General features: G+C 36.3%; 1 protein-coding gene and 1 non-coding gene across 2 annotated transcripts in view; both read right to left on the bottom strand.

Annotated features, from left to right (window-relative positions):
* The window catches only part of NBEAL1 (neurobeachin like 1), a 177,966-nt gene that overhangs the window by 22,383 nt on the left and 128,759 nt on the right, over positions 1-26,824 (bottom strand). Inside the window, 12 exon segments of the mRNA XM_043997392.1 lie at positions 1,081-1,197; positions 4,359-4,456; positions 5,525-5,642; positions 6,563-6,672; positions 8,448-8,578; positions 10,953-11,093; positions 13,243-13,367; positions 16,652-16,747; positions 17,069-17,170; positions 19,123-19,256; positions 19,806-19,954; positions 23,298-23,424. Coding sequence (XP_043853327.1) covers positions 1,081-1,197; positions 4,359-4,456; positions 5,525-5,642; positions 6,563-6,672; positions 8,448-8,578; positions 10,953-11,093; positions 13,243-13,367; positions 16,652-16,747; positions 17,069-17,170; positions 19,123-19,256; positions 19,806-19,954; positions 23,298-23,424 — 1,448 coding nt within the window.
* On the bottom strand, positions 4,769-4,894 carry LOC122752414. Its single transcript, XR_006356159.1, has one exon. It is a non-coding gene; the product is annotated as a U6atac minor spliceosomal RNA (small nuclear RNA).

Below are 26,824 nucleotides of genomic sequence, written 5' to 3' on the forward strand. Positions count from 1 at the left end.
CTACGCAGTTGGGATACCAAAAAAAAAGCCAAATAGTCATTGCTTTCAGGAAACGTACATCCTAATGTGGTAGGCAACATATAAAAATAGATACCTACAGATTAGGACAGATTAGGTGGAAGGTAGCTTTGGAGGAGAAGGCTTGGACAGCCAGAGGAACCATATAGGACTTTCCAAAGAGGTGTCATTTGAGCTGAGTCTTGAAAGAAGTCTGGTATTTTAAGAGGTAAAGAGGGAGTTCTAGGCCTGAGGGACAGATCACCAGGTCAACAGGAGGGGATGGGACAACAGAGCATTATCTGTGAGGAACAGCAAATAGGCCAGATCATTGGGACAAAGGGTGTGTGGAGGGAAACAAAGACAAGAAAGGTGAGGAGAGAGATTGTGAAAAGTGTTAAGTGCCAAACAAAGGACTCTCTACTTGATCCTGGCGATATTAGGGAGCCACTGGAGGCTGGTACCCAATATAGAGTAATCTCAGGGAGAAGAAGCAGCTCAGTTCAGACTTCTGCTTGGTATTAGGTATCTTCAAAGTAAAAAGCAAGGAAAAGTGTTTTCAAAAGCCAATTGTGGGGCAGCTAGGTGGCACAGTGGATAGAGCACCGGCCCTGGATTCAGGAGTACCTGAGTTCAAATCCTGCCTCAGACACTTGACACTTACTAGCTGTGTGACCCTGGGCAAGTCACTTAACCCCCATTGCTCCGCAAAAAAAAAAAAAAAAAAAAAAAAGCCAATTGTAAGTTATTGTAAACAACAGATTTGTCAAATTTCTGATCTTTATAAAGTACTTCACATAACTCATTTGATGCTCCCAACATTGTTGAAATAGGTATGGTAAATATCGCCATTTTAAAGATTGGGAAACTGAGACTCAGAGAGGTTAAGACCAATATCAAACAAGTAGGAAGAAGCATAGGTGGGATTCAAACTCAGGTCTTCTGATCAGGTTCAGAGGTCTTTTTGCTATGGCTTTCTATCACGTGTTCAAGTATCCCCCTCCATTACTAAATGTAATTGAATAATAGTTGGTATGATTTAAAAATAAGTATGTTTTGTGATGTTATGAAGTGAAATTTTACCTCTATAAAGAATGAGTTGAGTTCAGGGAGATGATGGAAGAGGTTCAAGGTTGCAGTGTCAGTTTTGGTCTGTCTCTGTACAACTTCTTCTGCTGATAATCTTGGAGGGTGAGGTTCCTTTAGAAAAAAATTTACGGGAAAAATAATTAAATCAGAGTCCATATACAACATACATTAAAAAGTGTGTCACTTACAATTTAAAGCTACTTTACTCTTTTGTTTGTTTGTTTGTTTTTTTGGGGGGGAAATGAGGGTTAAATGACTTTCCCAGGGTTACACAGCTAGTAAGTGTCAAGTGTCTGAGGCCGGATTTGAACTCAGGTCCCCCTGAATCCAGGGCTGGTGCTTTACCCACTGTGCCACCTAGCTGCCCCAGCTACTTTACTCTTTAGTTAAACCTTCAATCACTGAGAATTACAAAAGAATAGAATTTTTACTATGATCAAATATTGTACCTTCCTATCGCTAATGTGTAATCTTTACTCACTAAGTCTCAGAAAGAAAGTGAATACTACAGTTCAATCATCTGGACAAATAAATAAAATCACATAATTAGAGAAACCCCATTAATACTGTAATACCAAAGCTGAAACATAGGAAGACAAATCTGTCTGAAGAGTTTCTATTTCAATCCTACAACCCTGGGTTTCTTGGGATATTTATCTGAAAAAATAATCAACTTTAATTATATTCAACTCCCAATTATCAATATGTGAATTATCCATTTTATCTAAATAGAAGGCATATTTTTAGTTATTTGCCATCCTTTGGGGCAACTTCTTCCATTGAAACAGATGAGTACAAAGGGAATGTGAGCTTCAGCTTAAAGTTACAAAGGCTAACATTTATTATGCATTTACTTATACACAGAGCAGGCCCTTACTAAAGGCTTGTAGACTTGTCTTTAAAATTCCATTGTAAATATTTTTGAATTTTTAATCAATCAATAGTATTTATTAAGCACCTGGCATTAGGCAAATAATGAAATAATTTCAGCTCTTAATGAGCTTATATTCTATCAGGGGAGGGAACATGTACATCTCAAGCACCTAAAGACTATGCAGAATAAATATACACAGAATATGTATATAAAATAAATATAAGATAGTTAAGTGGGAATAGATGAGAAGGAACAGGAAGGGGATCACAAAAGTTCTTATGGTGCTTTTAGCTAAATATTGAAGAAATGACATTCTGTGAGGCAAAGATGGGGAGCCATTTCCTAGGAGGTATTATCCATATCCAAAATTACCTGTTCTATTGTTCTCCTTCAATTAGTGAAATTAATTTAACGAATGAAAAAAACCCATTTATTAAGTGTCTTACTATGTGCCAAGCACTGTACTACGTGCTGGGGTTACAAAAAAAGCAAAAAAACTGTCACTGTCCTCAAAGAGATCATATTCCAAAATGAGAAGAGAACACATGTAGGGGCGTTGTGTCCAAGAGGAGGTGTTTTTGTCAGGGAAGTCACAAGGATGGTGAGAACTCTCATTTCCTCAATTCCCATATCCAGTTAGTTATCAAGTTTTATCAATCCTACCTTTATCTCTTGCATCTTTTTCTGCTCCCACTCACAGAGCTCCCACCCTAGCTCAGATCCCCATCAGTTCTTACCTAGACAATTCCACCAGTCCCCTCATCAGTCCCCTCATCTCTCTCTCCCACTTCAGATTCTCCTCTGTCTATTCTCCACAGCCACCAAACAGATATTCCTAGAACAGGAGTCTAACCACGTCACGCACACCCCACCTCAAAAATCTTCCATGGCTTCCTCAGTCTCCTCTCCATTTGATTAGTGAGCTGGAGACTGGAGTATTAAATCCCCCCAATACCTTCCTTTGTGGAGGGCAGAAAGTGGATTTCCAACTCACTAGTTTCGACTCTATGGAAGAAGACATGCCTTTGCAGGGACTCCCTGTTGTCTTTCCCCCTTTCGCAGACCCCAGCTTCCTTTTGTTTGTTGTTTTCTCATACTAGATTATAAGCTTCTTGAAGGCAAGGTCTTTCTTTTTCTTATTTTTATCCCTAGCATTTAGTACAGTGTAGGTATTAAAGTAAAACAATTATTTATTAAGCACATATTAGGTGCTTAATAAATATCTATTAAATTAAACTGAAATTCTATTCAAGTAAGTATTGAGTGGCCCAACCCACCCAGAACAGATAATTTTCCTCCTCATGCTTTCCTTTCCAGGAGAAATTCAAATTTATTAAGTAAATGTTATGTAAAATTTTGCCTTTCAGTGTGTTTTCATGGTAGGGAAAGAAATAATAAAAATTTAGAACTAAAAATTGCATTATGTCACTTAATGAAACCTCCTACCATGTAAGTTTCTTTCTATCACATTTCTGGTCATCCAGCCTCTACTTTCATATTTCTAGAGATAAGCAGCTTACTATTTCATCAAGAAACCCATTTGACTGCTGGACAACTAATCTACCACCCTGTACCTTCCCCTCATTTGTCCTAGTTCAGTTCTCTAAGGCAATAAGGAACAAGTTGGCTCTCTCTCCAAGGCTATATAGTAGCCCTGTAGGACTGTTCCTTCAATACCCAGACTTGGCAAGAGTGACTCCCCTAATGATGGGATAATGCATAATGTGAGATTATATAGTTACGCTGACTCTTGGTATTTTGTAACAGGGTTAGATTCATTTTTAGTGATTTACGGGAGATTGTCATGTTTAACAACTGTGACCCCATTTGGGGTTTTCTTTTCTTTTTTTTTTTTTAAGTGAGGCAATTGGGGTTAAGTGACTTGCCCAGGGTCACACAGCTAGTAAATGTTAAGTGTCTGAGGCCGGATTTGAACTCAGGTACTCCTGACTCCAGGGCCGGTGCTCTATCCACTGCGCCACCTAGCTGCCCCCTGGGGTTTTCTTGGTAAAGATACTGCAGCAGTTTCCCATTTCCTTCTCCACCTCATTTTATTTTATTTTTTTCCCCCAGCTCATTTTATTGATGAGGAAACTGGGGCAAACAGGGTTAAGTACTTTGCCCAAGGTCATACAACTAGTAAGTGTCTGAAGCCACATTTGAACTCAGGAATATGAGTATTCCTGACTCCAGGCCTGGCACTCTATCCACTTGACCACCTAGCTGTAGATATTGTATAACAGTATAACTGTAGCACTACAATTTTTTCCCCAATGTTCTGGACTGACTTGTGGAATAAGGTCTTTATGCTACAAGACTCTCAAAACATTTATAATGCCCATCTTTGGCAATTCAAATTTTGATACTTCCTGATGTCAATAATTTGTTAACGATTTACCTTTAATAGCTGACAGGGTGTTTGTCCAAAATTGTTAATCATTCCTTCTAAAGCTTTTCTTTCTTTTTCATCCGTTAAGGCATCAAGATCCACTGCTCCTAAAACCATGACAAGTTTTTTAAAAAGGGCAAAAAAAATGAGCAAGTCACTCATTCACATAGATTTCTAAATTCACATTATCTGAAATATTATGAGCCCTTCAATACACCACTTTCAATATTATCAATAGGTCATAATTTAAATGGTGAAGAATAATCTTGCCTACTTTTACTATCTTCACCTTTGCTGTTGTTTGTTCTTCGTTCTTTCTGTTTTGTTTTGGTCCTTCGTTCTTCTTTTTTTTTTTAATAAAAGTATTTTATTATTTTCCAGTTACATATAGAGTTAGTTTTCAACATTTGTTTTTTTTTTTAAACATGGTTAGATGCCACAGAGTAGGTGACAATGCCTTAACCGTATATGTGTTGTAAAGGCCACTAGGACCTCTTCCATCCTTATCAAGGGGAGTGCTAACCTTCTCTCCTTTCATACAACACTCAACATTTGTTTTTTATAAGATTTCTAGTTTCAAATTTTTCTCCCTCCCTCCCCCCTCCCCAAGACAGCAAGTAATCTGATACATGTTATATATGTGCAATCACATTAAACATATTTCTGCATTAGTCATGCTGTGAAAGAAGAATCAGAGCAAAAGAAAAAACCTCAAAAAAGAAAAACAACAGCAACAAAACCAAAAGAAATAGTATGGTTCAATCTGCATCCATATTCCACAGTTCTTTTTTTTCTGGATTTGGAGAGCATTTTCCATCATGAGTCCTTTGGAACTATCTTGAACCATTATATTGCTGAGAAGAATCAAGTCTATCACAGTTGATCAACACACAATGTTGTTGATACTGTGTACAATGTTTTCCTGGTTCTGCTCATCTCACTCATCATCCGTTCATGCAATAAACCTTCCAGGTTTCTCTGAAATCCAGGACCTGGCAATCATCTTAACCTTTTCCTTCCCAAAACTTCTTGAGTCATCAGAATTACATTTTTGTGCATTAGGTTATAAAGTTAATGTTAAGTTCAAATACAAAATAGAAACACATTCAAAACTTTTTTAAATGATGCTTCCAGTCACTATTATATTGCAAAAGAGAAAGTATTGAAATTTATACCTTCATAACTACAGTAGTAGAAAACGTTGAGTGCTTCTACTGCATCTGGGCCCCTTTGTTTATAGCCAAAAATCAGATCTATCCATTCATGAAGATGTGCAGAAACATACTCAGACTCCTAGGACAGGAATAATTTGCATTAACAATAAACGCTTTCCATCTTATAAATAAAAATCTACATCATGTTAGGAAATCAAGATGAAAATCCCCAATTGAGACTCCTAGTGTGTTGCAATCACAAGTTTTACATGGGTTAAACAAATCCACACAATGCTGCTTAAAGGAAAAAAGAAAATGTCCAAGAGATAAAGAATCGGGGAAGTCTTGACTACCCAGAATAATTTGGGCAAGGTGGGAGAGGGAAGGAGAGCTCAATAGCTGTAGTACCAGAAAGCTCCCACTGCATCCATCTTTAGCATCTCTAACACATCCTACCCTCTCTCTTCTGACACTGCCAACCCCTGGGGAAGGCCCCCATCACCTCTTACCTGGACTGCTGTAATAGCCTGCTGATGGGGCTGCTGGCCCTAAGTCTCCCCCCTTCCCCCCCATTCTGGCCTATTTAGGATCTTCCTAAAGTATAGGTCTGTCTGTCATCCACTCCTCACCTCCCTTGCTCCTATCCAATCAACTCCAATAGCCCCTATCACCCTGGGTTCAAATATAAAACCCTGTGTTAAAAGCCCTTTAAAACCTGGCTCCAGGGACAGCTAGGTGGCACAGTGGATAGAGCACTGGCCCTGGATTCAGGAGTACCTGAGTTCAAATCCAGCCTCAGACACTTGACACTTACTAGCTGTGTGACGCTGGGCAAGTCACTTAACCCCCATTGCCCTGTAAAACATCTAGGAAAAAAAAAGAAAGAAAACTTCTATCCCCTAGAAAGATTGTAATAAAGTCTTTATGTTTGTCAATTTGTCAACAAGGTCTTTATGGCTATAATAATTTGTCAATAAAAAATAAATCTTTTTTAGGCCTCTAGGAATAATATGCTTCTCTTTTATTAATCATATGAGAGAGCAAGAAAAGAAGTCTTACCAGAGCTTTCCTATGTTTATAGATGAAATCTTCAGAAGATTTTGCCCATTTAGGGAGAACCACATCATTTACTACTTCTTTAGAGATTTGTAGGCGCCCCAAATTAAAATCTATGACATACGACAGAGAAAAATGAAGTAATTAAAAAAGGAATGTCAGTGGGGGGAAAAAACTCCATTCCTGGGATCAAATTATAGTGATACTGAGTTGTTTGGTTTTTTTCTCATTGGAATAAAGGTGAAACTAGAGAATCAACAGAAAATTAGTTTCTTTACTACTAAACCAGAATGCTTTCTATTCTAACACTGAACAAATATAATTATTTTTCTTGAATGGATTCTATTTTAGATGTTGACAAATATGAAGATTATGGCTATTATCAAAATCAAGTTTTAAATTAATGATTTCATTACTCCAAAGGATGAAGTAACTAAGAGTTATGAAATTAATTAGAAGTCTGATGAGTTAGACTAACAAAAAAAATGAATGTAGAAATATCTGGAAGCTCTGATTCTCACCTTTCTAAGGATAAAACAATGCAAGTTTTCATGCTGACACACTCCTCAAATTAAAGTTAGCAATGATAATTTCCTTTAAGTATTTTTACATTAAAAATAAGGGAAATAGGGGCAGCTAGGTGGTGCAGTAGATAGAGCACCAGCCCAGGAGTCAGGAGGACCTGAGTTCAAATCCGGCCTCAGACACTTAACACTTACTAGCTGTGTGACCCTGAGCAAGTCACTTAACCCCAGTTGCCTCACTAAAATTAAAAAAAAAAAATAAGGGAAATGGATTTCTTCTGATGGCTAAGACATGTAATTCAATGAATAAAGTCTTTTTGCTACCTTGTACCTTGCAGACTCAAAGACCTTCAGAAATCATTCTACCCAAACCATCCTTTTACAGATGAAGAAACTTACCCCAAAGAGGGCAAATAATCTGTCCAGGGCAGAGCAATGGAAAGAACACTGGACAAATAGTGAAAAGATCCAAGTTCAAGGGATCCTGGCTAAATCACCTAATAATTCTGAGGCTCAAAATTCTCACTATAAAATAGGGATAACAGCAATTGTTACCTACTTTTAAGCACTCTTAGGAGAATCAAATGAGACAATGCTTGTCAAAACACTGAGGATTGGGGCAGCTAGGTGGCGCAGTGGATAGAGCACCAGCCCTGGAATCAGGAGTACCTGAGTTCAAATCCGGCCTCACACGCTTGACACTTACTAGCTGTGTGACCCTGGGCAAGTCACTTAACCCCAATTGCCTCACCAAAAAACAACAACAACAACAAAAAACAAAACCACTGAGGATTATGAAGTGCTATACAAATATAAGGTATTTTAAAATATTAGAACCTAAGATTCTTGAGGTCTACTCTAACACTTTCTACAACACTATTCCTCAACCCCAAACCTACCTATAGCAGTATTCCATCTTATAAACTAATTTTATTTTTATGTTATGCTTTAAAAACATACAGTGAATTTCTAAGATTATAATCTTGAACGACTGCTTATCCACAATCTTCACTGTGCATTATTTTTCTATGTCCTTTTCCCATGCCTATTCACAGCATAAGAAGAGTTGCAGGAGAAAAAAAGCAGATATCCCTACCCATGTTCGCAGATGGATGCTACCTAAACAATGATTTCTTTCACCAAGGTCAATCTAACTTCTCTGTTACTTATAGCATTGCCTGGGAGGAAAAACCCAAGCAAGGATTTTATCAGCTTTCCCAAAAATAAGTCATAGAAAGAATAAGGCTCAGGCTGACAAAATATTCAGGAAAGGAATGTTTTTCCAGGTTGAAAATATCTCAAACTCTTTGATATTGTGTTGAAAAGGGGCCAAATTCTTAACTTCTTAATTTGTGAAATCTTACGATTTTGATTTTCCAAGAACTCTGGGAAGTAGAAGAACTCAGGAATAAGCTCTTTCACATCATATGGATTATCCATGAGGGCCTGCCAGGTAGCAGGGATAGAATGGAACTGTCGATCCGCACAATCAAACCTGTGTATAAGGATGGAGAGAACACCACCTGATTCAAAACATTAAAAAACGATGTTAAAAAAAAAAGTCTGAAACCTTTCTTCTTTGCTTCTGTTCTCATCTCTAAGAAAGTGGTTTTCTTTAAGATTTGGCTACTATATCTTTCTTGTTTTCTTGGTCAATTCTCAATACTACAGTTTTGATTACTAAAGTCAATGTAATTAAAATATGTCAAAACTAAATTGTATTGGAAAAAAGTCAGAATAAACAAGCATTCATAAGAATATAATCTGAAGAGACTTATTTCCAAAGAAAATAAGCATCTTTGGTAAGCTAAAAGGATACTAGAAAAATAATAGTTAATACTGAGCAATTTTTAGAAATCACAGTTTAAGTTCCCAAACAAGTACATTATTGGCTTAAAACACAGAGTGTAACAGTAGTCTCATTAGTTAATTATATCCATTAGAAATGAGCAGAATTCTTAAATCCACAATTTCCTCTGTGTCTCACTTTTATTTACATTTTGGAAAAACAGACAATCTCATCTTTCAAATAAACATGCTGATACTTTTGAAAAATGAGTGTGTAAGTCAATAATGTTAATTTAATTTGGTTAAAGATTTGATGTGCATTCTTGAATCAATCCTTCCCATTTGAAAAATTTCATAAATCCTCATCCATAGAAGTGAAGGTAAAATCAAACAAGCAGCTCTGTGACTAGTTTCCTTTGTACCATATGATCTATTAATTTCGTCTTGGGTAACTCAGAGTCTACAGAAAGGGAGAGTCAAATAGAAATATAATCTAGCAGCTCCCCCAAGCTTTTGAACAGGCAGTTTTCAGACAAAGTAATCAAAGCTATCTACTCTCATATGAAAAGTTGCTCTAAATCGCTATTGATTAGAGAAATGAAAATTAAAACAACTGTGAGCTATCACCAACATATATCAGACTGGCTAATATGACAGAAAAGGAAAATGACAAGTGTTGGAGGGAATGTGGGGAAATTGAGACATAATGCACTGTTGAAGTTGTGAACTGATTTAATTATTCTGCGGAGCAAACTGGAACTATGCTGAAAGGGTTATCAAACTGTTCATACCCTTTAACCCAGGAATACCACTATTTGGTCGATATCTCAAAGAGATAAAAAACAAAAAGGAAAATGACCTAAATATAAAAATATTTATAACAATTCTTTTAGTAGTGGCAAAGAAATGGAAATCGAAGGGATGCCTATCAATTGGGGAATGGCTGAACAAGTTATAGTATGTGATTGTGATGGAATACCATTGTGCTATTATAAGAAATGATGAGCAAGATGTTCTTAGAAAAACCTGGACAGACTTACATGAACTGATGCAAAATGAAGTAAGCAGACTCAGAAGAACAGTGTATTCAGTAACAGCAATATTGTATAATAATCTGCTGTGAATGACTTGGCTATTCTTAACAATACAATGACCCAAGATAATTTGGAAGCACCTATGCTGAAAAATGCTCTCCTCATGCCTGGAAAAAGAACTGATGGAGTCTGAATGTAGATTGAAGCATACTTTTTAAAAAAAAATTATATTTTTCTTGGGCTTTTTTGGGTCTGTGTTCTTTCATAACATGACTAATATGGAAATATGTTTTGCATGACTACATATGTATAACCAAATCAAATTGTTTACCTTCTCAATGAGGGGGAAAGAATCTGCAACTCAAAATTTTAAAAACTGAATGGTAAAAATTATTTTTACATGTAATTGGGGGAGGAAATAAAATAGTAAATTTTTTTTTAAAAAAAGAAGGTAGTTGGGGCAGCTAGATGGCGCAGTGGATAGAGCACCGGACCTGGAGTCAGGAGTACCTGAGTTCAAGTCCGGCCTCAGACACTTGACACTTACTAGCTGTGTGACCCTGGACAAGTCACTTAACCCCAATTGCCTCACTAAAAAAAAAAAAAAAAAGTAGTTGAAGATGTGATTTCAATGTCATAGCAATAGAAATCTGCTTGAGCTACTTCTACAAGGTAATAACATATTTTAATTATCCCCCTTTTCTTAGCCTTCTTAACGTACTTGATATTTTTAATAACGCTAACAAGGAAGAAATTAGGCAAACTCCCAGGATCCAGCTCTAAGTCACTGAGAGGCTTTTGGATTTGCTATTTATCAGAAAGATACAGTGAGGTGACAGGGGAAAAGAACCTGCTTAAAAGTTATTTGCACAAACTAGGCTGCTTCTAGAACAAACTCTACTGGTTAGCCAATTTTAGGCTAGGGTGACACTGACATGGGAAGTCTAAGACAAGAAAGTGAAAATAACCTTTCTCTGTTTGTATGACATTTTTCTACCAAAAAACCAAAGATTTATAGTAAATATTTATTATTTTTTCATAACATACCTTCCACTCTGAAGCTGAATATGGAGGGAGGTGAAGGGTTCTACACGAATGAGATAATGCATAACACCAGCAGGATTTGAATAATGAGTACCATAGTGAAACTTGTCAACAATCCCCAGTGGATCCTCAAAGTTTTCATATCTGAGAAAGAAATGTCTTTAAAACACAAACTTAAAAACTAATGATCTAGTTAAGCTATTTCAAAATTTCACATAATTTTAGAAATTTAAAGTAAATATCATATTGTATTATTGAAAGTATATCATTTTCATCAGTGTGAAATCATTCTTTAAAATAAGTTTTATTAACTAAACACTGAAATATCACCAACACTTAATTTAAGAAATTTTCTTATAACAGTAAATCTAAATAATAACAACAATAACAACACCACTATTAATAGCTAGCATTTACATAGTGCCTATGTTCCAGGCACAGTGCTAAGTGTTTTACAAATATTATTTAATTTGATCCTCACAACAACCCTGTGAGATAGATGTTATTATTATTCCCATTTTACATTTAAGGAAACTGAATCAAACATAGGTTCATTGACTTGCTCATGGTCACACAGCTAGTTAAGTGTCTGAGGCCAAATCTGAAATCAGGTTTTCCAAACTCCAGGCCTAGCATTCTATCCACTGCAGCACCTTGCTGTCTATTAGAAAATGGGACTACTTTATGCAAATATCATTATGATCAGTAAAGAAAGGTAAAGAACTCATGTAATAAAATGTGATTCAATAAAAGCAACATTAGGGTGGAGTGTCCAAAATGTTTTCTGACTGACCTTCAAAAGTTTATATCAAAATGTAATATTACAAATTAGGAAACTGGCCTCTGGATGAAGACATCAGACGCCTGCCAGCAAGTAGAAAGAAAGAACACTCAAGTAAGAACCCAACAAGCAAGATTCAAATGTTGGCTTGGCCAGTAAATAGCTGTGTAACCATGAGGGAATCCCATCATTTTTCTGAGCCTCAGTTTCCTCATCTATAATATGAAGGCCTGGATTAGATGATCTCAGAGGTCCCCTCCAACTCACTTCTATATTCTAGCACAGTGCATCATCATCTGGGGCTGCAAAGCTGCTGTAGGTCCTACAGTGTTTGCAAGGAAGGATGTGTGAATGCATATGTGCACAAAACCTCCCAGATTGACTGCACTGAGGCTAAACAAGTCAATTAACTTCTATAAACCTCAGTTTCCTCATTTGTAAAAATAGGTAATAATAGTACCTGTAAGAATTATTTCATTGGGGAGGAGAGAGGGAAGGAGGAGTGGGGAGAAAAGAAAAATTTGGAATTAAAAATCCAATGTAAACAAATGTTGAAAATTATCCTTATATGTAAAATGTAACTGGAAAATAATAAAATTAAATTAAACAAACAAAAAAAAAGAATTATTTCAGAGGGTTGCTCTGAGGATAAAATTTTTAAATGGACATAAAACTCTTTTAAAATCTTAAAATTCGGGCACCTAGGTGACGAAGTGGATAGAGCACCGGCCCTGGAGTCAGGAGTACCTGAGTTCAAACCCAGCCTCAGACACTTAACACTTACTAGCTGTGTGACCCTGGGCAAGTCACTTAACCCCAATTGCCTCACTTTAAAAAAAACAAACAAAAATAAAATCTTAAAACTCAAAAAATTAGGGACTGGATAGGAATTGAGACTGTGCCTGTGATTTCACTGGCATAGGTACTTCCAAATAAGGCAATTCCTTGTACCAGTGCAGATCAGAACCATATATAGCCATATATTAGTGGTGGGAGATGAACCTGAATCTTCCAGTTAGAATTACTACTTTAAAAAAATGCTCTTTTATTGGCACAAAAGAAAAGTGATTTATTTCATAACTAAAATGATGGGGGAAAAAAGGAAATCTTCAAGAACCCCTACTTCTCATCATGTAGCTTTAAAGTGCTGAATGGAAGTTCCCAGAAATACTGAGTAGTATTGACTTATACTTTACTGAACACTTACCATGGATAAATTAATCTTTTTTTTTTTTTTAGTGAGGCAATTGGGGTTAAGTGACTTGCCCAGGGTCACACAGCTAGTAAGTGTTAAGTGTCTGAGGCCGGATTTGAACTCAGGTCCTCCTGAATCCAGGGCCGGTGCTCTATCCACTGCGCCACCTAGCTGCCCCTTTTGGAGTTTCTTTTTTTTTTTTTTTTAGTGAGGCAATTGGTGGATAAATTAATCAAAAGAAAAAAGAGACATTTACACTCCTGATGGAAATAAATCTTTATTTAAAAAAATAAAAGACAGAAATAAAATACACTTACTTTCCTTGCACAGCTTTGGCGTTCTTATCATTTACTGCTCCAATGGGCTTAGAGAGGTCTCGGAATACAGCTGGGTTATTGAGATCTAAATCCTCTGAAGTATAATCCTTCAAAATCCAAGGAAACTAAAGAAGCAAAATCCACATCTATTTTTCTTTCCATAAATTCAGCACATTGGTATACAGTAGCAAATTTCTTTGAAAAAGGTAACTCTATTTTTTGAGAAATGTCTCATTTCCTAGTCTTGTGAACAGAATAATGCTCTATTAACTCCATTATCTAATACTGGAAAACTTTATTTCCTGAAATACACCTGGAGGAATTTTCAATAAAGAAGGAAGAAAAGAAACTTTCACAATATTAACATGATTTTACATTTCTTTAAAGTGGCTGGGAGGGACAGTGTTCCCTCTACTACAGAAGCAGAATCCCACTTTAGCATAGAGTTAAAAATCAAGAACATGGTTGGAAATGAGCAAAACCCAGAAAAACATTATGACTATAGAAAGTTACTATGGTGACAGGGAAGATTTAAAAAAATAAACTCAGAAGACAACAAAATCAAAACTCCTACATTCAAAGCCTCAAAGAAAAATATGAATTGGTTCCAGGCCATGGAAGAGCTCAAAAAGGACTTTAAAAATCAAGTAAAAGAGGTAGAGGAAAAATTGGGAAGAGAAATAATAGTTATACCAAAAAAAAATCATGAAAAAAAGAGTAAACAGCTTGGTAAAGGAGGCATAAAAAATACTTAAGAAAACAACACCTAAAAAAACAGAATAGGTCAAATGGTAAAAGAGGCAAAGAAATCCAATGAAGAGAAGAATGTCTTAAAAAGCAAAATTGGCCAAAAGGAAAAAGAGGTACAAAAATTCACTGAAGAAAAGAACTGCTTAAAAAGCAGAATTGGCCAAAATGGAAAAGGTAGTACAAAAGCCAAAAGCCATGATCAAAAAGAGGCTACACATCATCTTTTGAGAAATTATCAAGGAAAACTGTCCCGATATTTTAGAAATAGGGAGTGAAATAGAAATTCAAAGAATTCACTGATCATCTCCTGAAAGATTCCAAAATGAAAACTCCCAGGAATATTATAGTCAAATTCCAGGGCTCCAAAGTTAAGATGAAAATATTGCAAGCAGTCAGTCAAAAAGAAACAATTCAAATATGACAGAGCCACAGTCAGGATAACACAAGATTTAACAGCTTCTACGTTAAAGGATCTGAAGTCTTGGAATGACATTCTATAAGGCAAAGAAGCTAGAATTATAAGTAAGAATCACCAACCTAGCAAAATTGAGCACAATCCTTCAGGGGTAAAAATAGACATTCATTGAAACAAAGGACTTTCAAGCACTCCTGATGAAAACATCAGAGCTCAACAGAAAATTTAACTTTCAAATATAAGAATCAAGAGAAGCAGAAAAAGGTAAACAGGAAAGAAAAATCAGAAGAGATTCAATAAGATTAAATTGTTTACATTCCTACATGGGAAGATGATACTTTAAGTCCTAAACACTTTCCCCTTATTATGGCAGTTAGAAGCATACAAAGAAAGAAAACACAGGTGCCAGTTGAATATGATGGGATAATTATCTAAAAAAATTAAATTAATGGGTGAGAAATAATACACTGGGAGAAAGGGAAAAGGAGAGGGAGAATGGGGGTAAATTATCTGACATAAAGAGGCCTAAAAGATCTTTTACAGTGTGGGGAAGAGGGTAAGGGGAGTCCATGAACTTTACTGTTATCAGAATTAGCATAAAGACGGAATAACATACACACTCAGTGGGGTGTAGAAATCTATCTTGTCATATAGGAAAGCAGAAGGGAAAAGGGTTAAGAGAAGGGGGTTGCTAATAAAAGAGAGGGAAGACTGGGGGAGGTAAAAGTCAGAAGCAAAATACTTTTGAAAATGGAGAGGGTGAAAGGAGATAGAGAGAGAGAGTAGGATAAACGGGGGAAATAGGATGAACAGAAATAGATAGTTGGTAATCATTACTATGAAAAAACATTTTTACAGCAAGTTTCTCTGATAAAGACCTCAATACTCAAATATCTAGAAAATGGAGTCAAATTTATAGAAATAAGAACCATTCCCCAACTGATAAATGGTCAAAAAATATAAACAGATAGTTTTCAAAGTATCAAAGCTATCTAAAGTTGTATAAAAAATGGTCTAAATCACTATTGATTCGAGAAAGACAACTAAAAACAACTCTGAGCTACCACTACATACTTATCATATTGGCTAATATGACAGAAAAAGAAAATTACAAATGTTGGAGGGGAGGTGTGAAAATTAAAACATTAATGTACTGTTGGTGAAGTTGTGAACTGATTCAACCATTCTGGAGAGCAATTTGGAACTATGCCTAAAAGACTATAAAAACCAGGCATATCTTTTGACCAAGCAATACCACTACTAAGTCTATATCCCAAAGAGATCAAAAAGGAAAAGTACCTATATATACAAAAATATTTATAGCAGCTTTTTCAGTGGCAAAGAATTTGACATTGAGAAGATGGCCATCAATTGGGGAGTGGCTGAACAAGTTGTTGAATATAATTGTAATGCAATACTATTGAGCTATAGGAAATGAGCTGGGTGTTGTCAGAAAAACCTGTAAAGACTTATATGAACTCATATAAAGTGAAATGATCAGAACCAAGGGATCATTGTAAAGTAATAGCAATATTGTAGGATGATATATTGTAAATAACTTAGCTATTCTAAGCTATTCCAAGATAATTCTGAAGGATGTAGGATGAAAAATGCTATCTATCCCCAGAGAAATAACTGGTAGAGTCTGAATGCAGACTGAAGATGTTTTTTGTTTACTTTGGTTTTTTGTCTGTTTTCTTTCAAAGCATGACTTACATGGAAATGTGTTTTGCATGACTACATATAAATAAACTATGCCAAATTGTTTGGCTTCTCAACGAGAAGGGGAAAAGCAGGAAGAGAGAATTCGGATCTCAAAATTTGAAAAAAGAATGTTCAAATTGTTTTTACATGTAATTGGTAAGAAAAAGAAGATATTAAAATTTTTAAAAAGTGTTTGGGAGGGGCAGCTAGATGGCGCAGTGGATAGAGCATCGGCCCTGGAGTCAGGAGTACCTGAGTTGAAATCTGGCCTCAGACACTTAACACTTACTAGCTGTGTGACCCTGGGCAAGTCACTTAACCCCAATTGCCTCACTAAAAATTAAAAAAAAAGTGTTTGGGAAGGAAGACTGTGAAAAGAAGGAAATGCATAAACTAGAAAAGGAGAATCATACTCTGCTAAATTTTTTTATCAAGCGTTCCACTGATAAGTGATAATGTACAGGTATTTTTATTAGTTTTAATTCCTCAAACATTGAAAAGTGTTTCAGGCATAAGAATTATAAGAAATATGTAACTTACCACAGGATATTGGGCAAGGTCATTATAGGTTCTTCCTGCCATTGTGTTTAATTGAATGAGGTAGTCAAAATTTGAAATCTCTCTGTTGACCCACTTCTATATTGTGTAAGAAAGATTAATATTAAAATCATATAAGTTGATATTTCCTGGGATAGTACACATAAATTCCCTAATATCTATGCCTTTGGTTGACACCAACATTTGTCACAGTATCATAATATATTCAATTATTTTTCCACTCAATATTTCAAAAGATCAGATTTCAGAGTAAGTTTTCATCACCTTCTCCCTTCCAGAATTCAGTCTATAAGTATCAGCATCTACAGAAGCATTCATCATCCTATTCTAATATTTGCTTTATGTAAAAACTGGTGATGTGTGCTACCAAAACAAAATTTTCTGAAAAAGATATTTTACCTGTGTCAAACCTGATGCTTTAAATAACTCCTGTGGTGATCTGGTTCCATGAATATTTGGAGAATGAAATGATATGAGTCGACTGTACACTTTATTTCTGACCTACAATAAAGTACAATTACATAATAAATAATTGATTGAGAAAATTTTCAATTAACTTGGATTCAAAGACTGTCTCCTTTCAAGCTGCCTGGCTCCACCATTTTGGGTAAATCTTTTAACCTCAATGACTCTCGGTTTGCTTATCTACAAATTGGAGAAAGGATATCTGCCCTACAACCCCCAGGGTTATTAGCAGAATATAACAACAAAAAATAACAATATATTATTATTAGGAGGCTCTAATAATAAATAATAAGACTTCCTCCTCAAAAAGAAAGGGACTAGGTAGATATTTTCAGAAAACATTACAAAAGGTTAAATATTTTCAAAAATGCTTTTGAAATATGGAGACATCACTTCCCTAAACAATAAGAAAATCTAACAATAGAGACACCACAGAATTTGTTGAATGTAACTGAATGTGGCTTTCCTTCATATGAAACCAACAAAATGGCTAAGATCTAAGAATGGAATCAAAAGGTCCAGCATGAGCAATATTTGCATGAACTCACCCAACAAAATGTCAATAAAGAACTACTAACTCGCTAGATCATATAAGTTCATAGGAATAAAGGAGTTTATAGCAATATGACAATTCAAGCCCAGATCACCACCAGAAATAAACATAGACTATCCTTAAGAATCCTGAATTTAGGGGCAGCTAGGTGGCACAGTAGATGAAGCATCAGCCCTGGATTCAGGAAGACCTGAGTTCAAATCTGGCCTCAGAAACTTGACACTTACTAGCTGTGTGACCCTGGGCAAGTCACTTTACCCACATTGCCCCGCCAAAAAAAAAAAAAAAGAATCCTGAATTTACTGATCTATAAAGATTATACTGACCTCAACATTCAGCTGAAATTGCCCTCTCCAAGGTTACCTTTTAACTGAAAAAACTAAAGACCTTTCAAAATCCTCATCTTTAAACTCTCTGCAACTTCTAAGCACTCTCTTCACCTTGATATTTTTCTCTCGAGGATTTCATGACTCCCCATTTTTTTCTACCCATATGACTGCATTTTCTCAGTTTCCTAAGCTGGGTCTTCATCCAGGTCATGCCTGCTAACCAAAGTGTCCCCCAAAGTTCTCTCATGAGCCTTCTCTTCTTTTCCCATTATATTATTCAGTTGGTGATCTCAAAAGCTTCCATGGATTCAGGCATCACCCTATACTGATGATTCTCAGATCCACATGTACAGCCCTAATCCACTTCCCGACCTCTGATCTACCATTTCCAATCCTCTTACTGGAGGCCTGGAGAGCAGAGGAGCAACCCCTCCCACAGCCTGCTTTGGTGCAGGGCTCAAAATGCCATTCATCTTCCCATTTTCTAACAGTTATTCATCCTACTTGGTTTCAATCCTACCTTCATGCCCCTCTGTACCTTCTAGCACTTCCCCTGTCCCCTTTTCAGTTTCCTTTTGTGAACTGTCTTCCTTTGCCTCTTTTCCCATTTTCTTTTGCTTCCACCTACACCTAAGTGGTAAGGTCATCATGGGGTTGGAAGGTGGATAGTAAATAGAAAATGGGAATTAATTATTACTAAACTTCTTAATGCTTGGTTGATCTTTCAATTATGAACTTTAAAGGGTTTAGTATTAAGATAGTTTTATAAGATTAAAAAAAAAGGTGGCATTTGGTTGTGCTTTATTACGAATCAACAACCACCTGAGAATTTATTTTGTGCCACAGAAATTGTGGGCAACCTTAAACAACATTAATTTGAGGCATTTTATTGCTTCCATATCTCTTTCTCCTTAATTAACAATAAATCTAACATCTGCACAATTAAAAGCCCCATTGCTTGGTCTAGGGAGTAGGGATTTTTGGTCACCTACTATATTTTGACATACTTAAACAATGAAATACAAAATCATTCAGAAATGAATAGTTAAGAAGATACATCATTAATCTATGCACCCCTGCCATCAGAGAGGAACCTTCTTACATACCTCCTTTTTGAAATTGAGAAAGTAGTTGGATTGATCAATGAGAAAAATCTCCAAGGCCGACCTTCTCAAGTTGTACCGTCGTAGGTGTATCTCTCGAACTTGAGGGTGAGGCCATTTGAAATCATAACCTATTCCTTCAGAGAGAGGAACAATTGTGATTAAAGTGCCACATAAAGTCACTCTTGCTATTTAAAATGTTATTTTTATAGATTCTGACAAAGGTAAGGAAAGGGACAGAGAAATCATTCAGTTTTCATAATTTGCATAAGAATAAATTTTATCGCTATGTGCACATATTTAAATCATTTCCCTGTAAGAAAAATTACAAAAAAATCTATAGAATGTTTTCTTTAAATTAATTTACTATGTTAAATTTTTCCTTTCAATATGGGATAGAGATTTACTCTAGAACTCAACATCAGTGGATATAGCATACCCAACGGCACAGCAAGGAGATAATTAAGAATTAAGATTCTATCTTAATACTTTGTTTATAGTATCCTCTCTTAATTCAAATATCTTAAAATAGTCATCAAAAAGAAAACACTGCCCAAAGTTATAAGGCTCACTGTGTCTATTTTTTGTTTTTCCCTATTTCCAGTTGAAATAAGCTGAATACTTTATCACTAAACTGATATAAAAGGTTGAGGGAGATGGGGAACCCAACTCCAAGAACTCCTTACCATCTTCTTTTTCAATGCTACCATCATGGAAGTAAATGTGTTGAGTAGTAACTTCAAATCTGCCAGAAATCACATCAATGACTGTAATAAGTTCACAGTCTTCAGATAATACCAGTTTTTCCTTTTGACTCTGTTCTCCTTTCTCATCTCTGCAAAAGTAACACCAAATATTACACTGCTTAAATAGAAAAGAATGTTATATTCAAGTTAAAATCTTAATTATTTTCAAAGTAATATGCAAATAAAAATTTGAATTTTCCACCACATATTAAATTTCTTAAGAGTTTTTCAGATTTTTTTCATTAGACTTTAGCACAATGCTTTCCATGTAATAAATACTTGCTGGATTGAATGCCCCACAGCTCACTGAATAGAAATGAATTAATTGAATATCTACTCTTCTCTTCACCATGGCTACTTTTACTGTGAACAAGACTTTTTATTTCTTTTTTTTTCCCCAATACAAAGAGAAATGCTTTAATTTGCAAAAGACTAGAAACACTGAGAAAAGAAAAAAGTACAACTAATGATACTATTTAAACATATGAAAAAGATTTGGAAGTAAGACCTCTTATTTCTATATTATAAAGCATTTTGTATTTCAAAAACCTCTTTCACATATTGGACCTCATTTGTGCCTCAAAATCCCTAGTTTCATTCAAGACTGGATCATGTGACTAAAAAATTGAAAGACTCAGTTCATGCCCAATCTTCTAAGTCTTTCTTGATCAACCGAGCACCAGTGCCCTCCTTACTCAATCACTGTGTATTTTTTTTTTAAGTGAGGCAATTGGGGTTAAGTGACTTGCCCAGGGTCACACAGCTAGTAAGTGTTAAGTGTCTGAGGCCAGATTTGAACTCAGGTACTCCTGACTCCAGGGCCGGTGCTCTATCCACTGCACCACCTAGCTGCCCCCTGTATATTTTGTATATAGTTGCATAGATATAGTTTTGTCTGTGTGTATTCCAGCACCTAAGCACAATACCCAGAGCAAAGAAGTCTCTTAATAAATGCCTGTTGATGGAACAGTCCTACAAGGCAGAAATTGGTAAATATTTTCTCCAGTTATCCACCATTCAATATTCATTCAAGAAGCATTTATCAAGCCCATTGCTTTTTGAGATGTGTGCTAGGGAATACAGATAAATAAGCTATGGTTCCTGCCCTTATGAAGGCTGCAGTTGTACAGAGAAGGAAACCAAGGCCCAGACAAATGATGACTTACTCCAGGTTAAGAGTTGGCAGAGCCAGGACTACAGTTGGGTCTTTTGATTATTTGTCCAATGCCTTTTCTTTATAATGTTACTGCACAAAATGTTCTTGTTGTTCTGCTCATTTCACTCTGGATACAAGGCCTGTGATTTCACTGATGTAGAAAACTCCAAGAAAAAAATTCTACCTAATCCACCACAGACTGCCATCCGTTCTATAATTTACAGTCTTAGTTGTGGGGAATATTGAGAAATCAAAATGGCTTCCCAGCATCAGATCTCTCTGACTCCAAGGCTATCTTGTTCTCCATTATCCCATGCTCCCTTCTCAAACTTCCTTTGCAAAAGTAAAAACAACAACAACAACAAAAATCCTTTTAATATAATCTGAGTAGGACAGGTAACTTTGTCAAAAACAGCTGACAAGTGGGATTTACAATGTGTCCTTCCTGCACATTTCATCTTTTTTGTCTCCTCAGCTTTGCTCATTCTGGTCCCACTGACCGTAATTACTGTCTTCACCTCTCAACCTTCTTAAATTCTCCAAATCTTTTAAGGACCAGCTGAGAGTCACACCTCATATATAAAGTCTGACTGGATCATTTCAGCCAAAAAAAGAGCCCTTCTCTATTTGTCTAATAGAGTTGCAACTGTCCTCAGGAGCAATGTATACCTAGCTGTCTACAAGAACAATAACAAGAGGCCATCAAGACTTGATGCTTGCAAGTGTGATCTTGGCATTTCCATGTTTAAACCCAGCACTATTTATCTTCTCTGCTTCTACACATATAATGCTGAATAAAACTGGAAAAAGCAATATGGGCAAGTAGAATGGGACCCCTACAAATGCATGCTATCTGACCTTTCAAGGGCCCTCCTGGTGACAAGGCAGTCCTTTTACTTTTCTCTATCCCATTCCCCATGAAGGCTCCCAAACCTTTTCTCTCAAGCTTCTCTCACTTTAACCACAGTTATATATATCTAGCATCCCATGGGTTCTCTTGTGAGCTCCAATTGCTTATCCCTTCTCTCTAATCATTCAGCCACTACCCTTGTGCAGGCCCTTATCACATTTCAACTAACTACTACAATAGCTTCTCCCTACCTCAAGTCTTTTCCTTCTGCATACTCTCCTCCAAACAACTGCCCAAGTGATTTACCTAAAATTGACTCCATGATGTCCCTACTCAAACTCCAGTGGCCCTTTCTGACCTTGAGAATAAACTATAAATTCCTGCTGGGCATATGAAGCTCTTTATAATCCCTTCCCTTTACAGCCATAATAGTCCTTATTCTCCTTCCTACCCTCTAAAGTGGGACAGCTAGGTGGCGCAGTGGATAAAGCACTGGCCCTAAAGTCAGGAGTACCTGAGTTCAAATATCACCTTAAATACTTACTAGCTATGGGACCCTGGAAAGTCACTTAACCCCAAATGACTTAAACATCTGGGGCCATCTCCAGTCGTCCTGATATATAACTCACCACTAGACCCAGATGGCTCTGGAGGAGAAAGTAAGGTTGGTGACTTTGCAGCCTTTCCTCACATAAATCCAATTCACTGCAAGTCATGACATCACCATGATGTCATGGTCTTTTCAAGAAGAACAAAAACAACAACAACAACCCTCTAGAGTCCAGCCCAGCTAGGTTTATGATTCCCCTACCCAATACTCTTCCCCTGCCCTAGGCTTTGTACTAGCTGTTCTCCATGTCTACATCGTACCATCTCTTAGAAGAACAAGCTCAATTACCACCCAATACAAGGATTCTTTCTTGATCCCCTTAACTTCTTTTTTTTTGTTTTTTTGTTTTTTTGCTGGGCAATGGGGGTTAAGTGACTTGCCCGGGGTCACACAGCTAGTAAGTGTCAAGTGTCTAAGGCCAGGTTTGAACTCAGGTACTCCTGAATCCAAGGCCAATGCTTTTATCCACTGCGCCACCTAACTGCCCTGATCCCCTTAACTTCTAATAATCTGTTTTTCAAAATTACCACTGATGTATTTTGTATATATTCTGTTAAAAAAAATTATCTATGCACATTTTCTCCCCCAAGAGAATTTAGTTTTTTTTCAGAGTAGGGATTATTTTATTTTTATCTTTGTAATATCAGCACCTAGAACATAGTTGGTGTTTAATAAACCAGCGTGAGAATCTTGCCTCCTTGGTTTGAGTAGGGAATCTGTCTTATATTTCTTTCCCATCTCAAACAATATTAGGTAGAATAGGCATTCAACACCCAAGATTGTAATTTTAATATTCTTCCAAATGCTTACACATACATGTCTGCTCTGGCTGCTGTGTCTTCTTCAGGAAGGTCTAGTTTATCCTCTTCCCTATCATTGACCTTCACTTGTTTCACCACCTCTAGCAGCAATGATTCACTAGAGAGCTGGGAGTGCTGGACACCTGTTTAAACACAAAATAGTTTAAAGCAAAAAACAACTTATATTTACAGCACTGCCAGAAATAGAATATGTGGGCCATTAGCCAAAACCAAAATTAATGAATATTAGCATCACAAATGAAAAAATGGATTGAAATCATAATGGCAAGGAGAAACGCAGTAATTAAGAAAAATAGCTTTTTCCCAAATGCTTCATAAACAACAGACATGTAATAAAAAGAACAGATATTTAAAAGGTGATGTTGCTCTGAGCCAAAAATAATCTAGGTACTCTCTTTAAATCAGCCCTATGCTTATCATTTAAATTCCCTTTATTTGGTAGCAAAGCATCTCAAAAACTAATGTAAAGGGAGATTTCTTATGATTGCGGTGATGAGAGAGCCCTCTTCAGAAAGCTATACCACAAAGGAACATCATATGAAAATGACATGACGCTGTAAGGAACCAGAGAGTAGAGGTCTCAAACTCCTGAGTGCCATCTAACCAAATGTAATTGGAAAATATTTAACAAAACACATAAAAATACAATACAACATGGATAATGTTGTCTAAGTCGATATGTGGCCTACACGGATCTGTTTCTATTTGAGTTTGATACCATTGCTGTTTTTGTTGTTTGGTTGTATCATTCTCGTCCAACTCCCCACGACCCTATTTGGGGTTTTCTTGGTAAAGATACAAGAGTAGTTTGCCATTTCCTTCTCCAGCTCATTTTACAAATGAGGAAACTGAGGCAAACAAGGTTACACAAGGTCACAACTAGTAAGTGTCTGAAGCCAAATTTGAATTCAGGAAGATGAGGCTTCTTGATTCTAGGCTTAGCTTTCCACCAAGCCAGCTAGCTGCCCCTCATTGCTATATTTGAGGTCTCTCTTTCTGGACAAAGATCTAAAACTAATGTATAGGCAATAAACTATTATATCTCATAGACATGGCATTATATGGTTAACCCAGTTAGTTTTATAAATCTATCAGTAATCTGATTCCTACCTTCTCATTCTGTATAATTCCTATCCCTGTTTCTTCCACAAATACTCCACCAAAGACCTAACCAATGTGCTGAAGGCCTTTTTTTAGTTTAGTTTAGTTTTTTAAAACATTTTATAGGAATATTTTGGGCTATCCATTCTTCTTGTTTATAGTGAAAATACCAATATTGATGTGGTTTGATTATTTTCATAGTTGAGTATCATTAGAAGAAGATCTCACTTAAGTACTAACAGTTCAAATGATGTTTATAGGTATAAAAATTTTGATTGTTTGAACTCTCTTTTCCTCAACTCTGCCAAATATTACTATGGAAATAAGGATTGTTTGGGTTATTTTTGTTTCATGGATTGCCAGGGACAAACAATTCATCATCTACTGGCTGAGAATCAGGTGATGAGCAATGCTATATTCATAATTAGATACACTGGACCTTGGAAAGCAGGCATAACCAATCGCCAGAACCGTATGTCGAGCTTCTCCAGCTTGGGAGAATGGCTTGGATATGTATTCTGTCAAGAACCTAGTGTCATTTTCACACTAGTATAAATCAGTAAAGACTAGCAAGGATTATCTGAACTAAATGAAGGGAATGTTTAATATGGCTAATCCAAAATGCATGCTCTTACCTTGGGCATTGGAAGGAATGTTTGTGTTTACATTTGAATAAATGATCATAGTAATTCATGCTAAATAAAACAAAATAACACCATATTTTTCTCTTCTTCCTCTTTTTTTCTTAATTATATGAGATGGCTCTCTGAGAGAAGACTAGAAAAATACTGTGAGAAATTCTAGCAATATAAAAATATCAATAAAAATCTATTTCAAAAAATCCAACACCAAAGAAGTTTGAATGTCTCACCCGATCTCATCCCTCTGCTAAATGTCTTTTTGGCTCAGATTCTATGCTGGAAATTTTCTAAATCATGACTCAGACTGATGAAAAGCACCAATTTAACATAGTAATGAATTGTATAAATATGTGTTCACATCTGCCCTGGGGACAGACTTCAATGGATCTGTGATTTCATTGATGTGGGTACTTCTAATAATAAGGTTGATAATCCATTCATGCCTTATCCTGTGATTCTTGTCCATGTTTTCCTACAAATCTTTTATGGAGTATTCACCCAACAGGCCAGAGGCCTTCCTTTAGTTCTGGTCATGTTGTGGATACTATGAAAGCTCACTGAGCAAAAGACAGAGACAATATAGAGAGATACACTGTGAGACAGAGGCAAAGAGAGAGGCTGTTTTTGCTGTCCAACTTTTGGCTGGTCATATATTGCCCATTATGTGTCTCCAGCCATCACCCCTTGGGTGACACACAACTCAATTTTTTGGAAACTAGTATTACATGACTTTCAGTCATCCAGCATCACTAGGTGAATAGTGACATTCTCAGTGGGAAGCTAGGAATCATTAAACGCACTATACACTTCCTCTAAAGCAAACTACCTTTTCCTATAATTCTGGGTACAAGTTATTGTCCATGTGCGATGCTTGGAAAATAAATGTATTGATGAACCAACTTCATGGGTTATCCATCCAATCCTATACGATAGTCTGGACAAATGGTTCTTCATTCTTTTGGTTTTCCCCCATGTTACGGCCCTTTACAACTTGTTCCCTTCCTGTCTTTTTGGCCTTTTTACTATTTACTTCCTGGATATATTCTATACACCATAAACACTGGCCTCCTTGCTAACCCTCATCCATGATATGCCATTTCTAAGCTCTTTTCAGTGATTATCCTCCAAGTCTGAAATACTGTCCCTTCTCACTTCTGCCTTCTGGCAACCTTTAAGACTCAGCTCAAATCCTCCCCTTCTGCAGGAGGCTTTTCTTGGTCCTTGCGATACTTGCTGGTACCTTAGCTTTGAGATGAATGTTCCATCTACTCTCTCTCTATCTTGCACCTTTTTGTACCTTGCCTCCTCCATCAGAATATGATCTCCTCTTTTTGCTTAGCACAGTGTCTAGTACATAGCAAACTAGTGCTTAATCCTCACTGTTGACTGAATAGCTATGCCAAATTGTTTTTTTGAATGGTTATGGATCTCATTTAGAAGGCTCTCTAATATTCTGGGGTTTCATCCAATCAGCATAGTATCATGCATAAAGAAGAGCACCTGGAGGTCTTCAGTCATAATCATTATCTAATATCTTTCATTTGGCTCTACACTGAACAAGTTCCATGACAATAGCAAACATCTCAATCAAGCATAGATTCGTATTTTATGTCTCAATGCATGTTAATAGGAGATACACATCTTTCTTGTACAATATTCATGGAAGAGAGCTTTTAAGGGAGCATTTAACTCTAATGAATATATATATATATATATATATATATATATATATATTTTTAGTGAGGCAATTGGGGTTAAGTGACTTGCCCAGGGTCACACA

The sequence above is a fragment of the Dromiciops gliroides genome, chromosome 3 (assembly GCF_019393635.1).
Source record: "Dromiciops gliroides isolate mDroGli1 chromosome 3, mDroGli1.pri, whole genome shotgun sequence".
NCBI classification, from domain to species: Eukaryota; Metazoa; Chordata; class Mammalia; order Microbiotheria; family Microbiotheriidae; genus Dromiciops; species Dromiciops gliroides.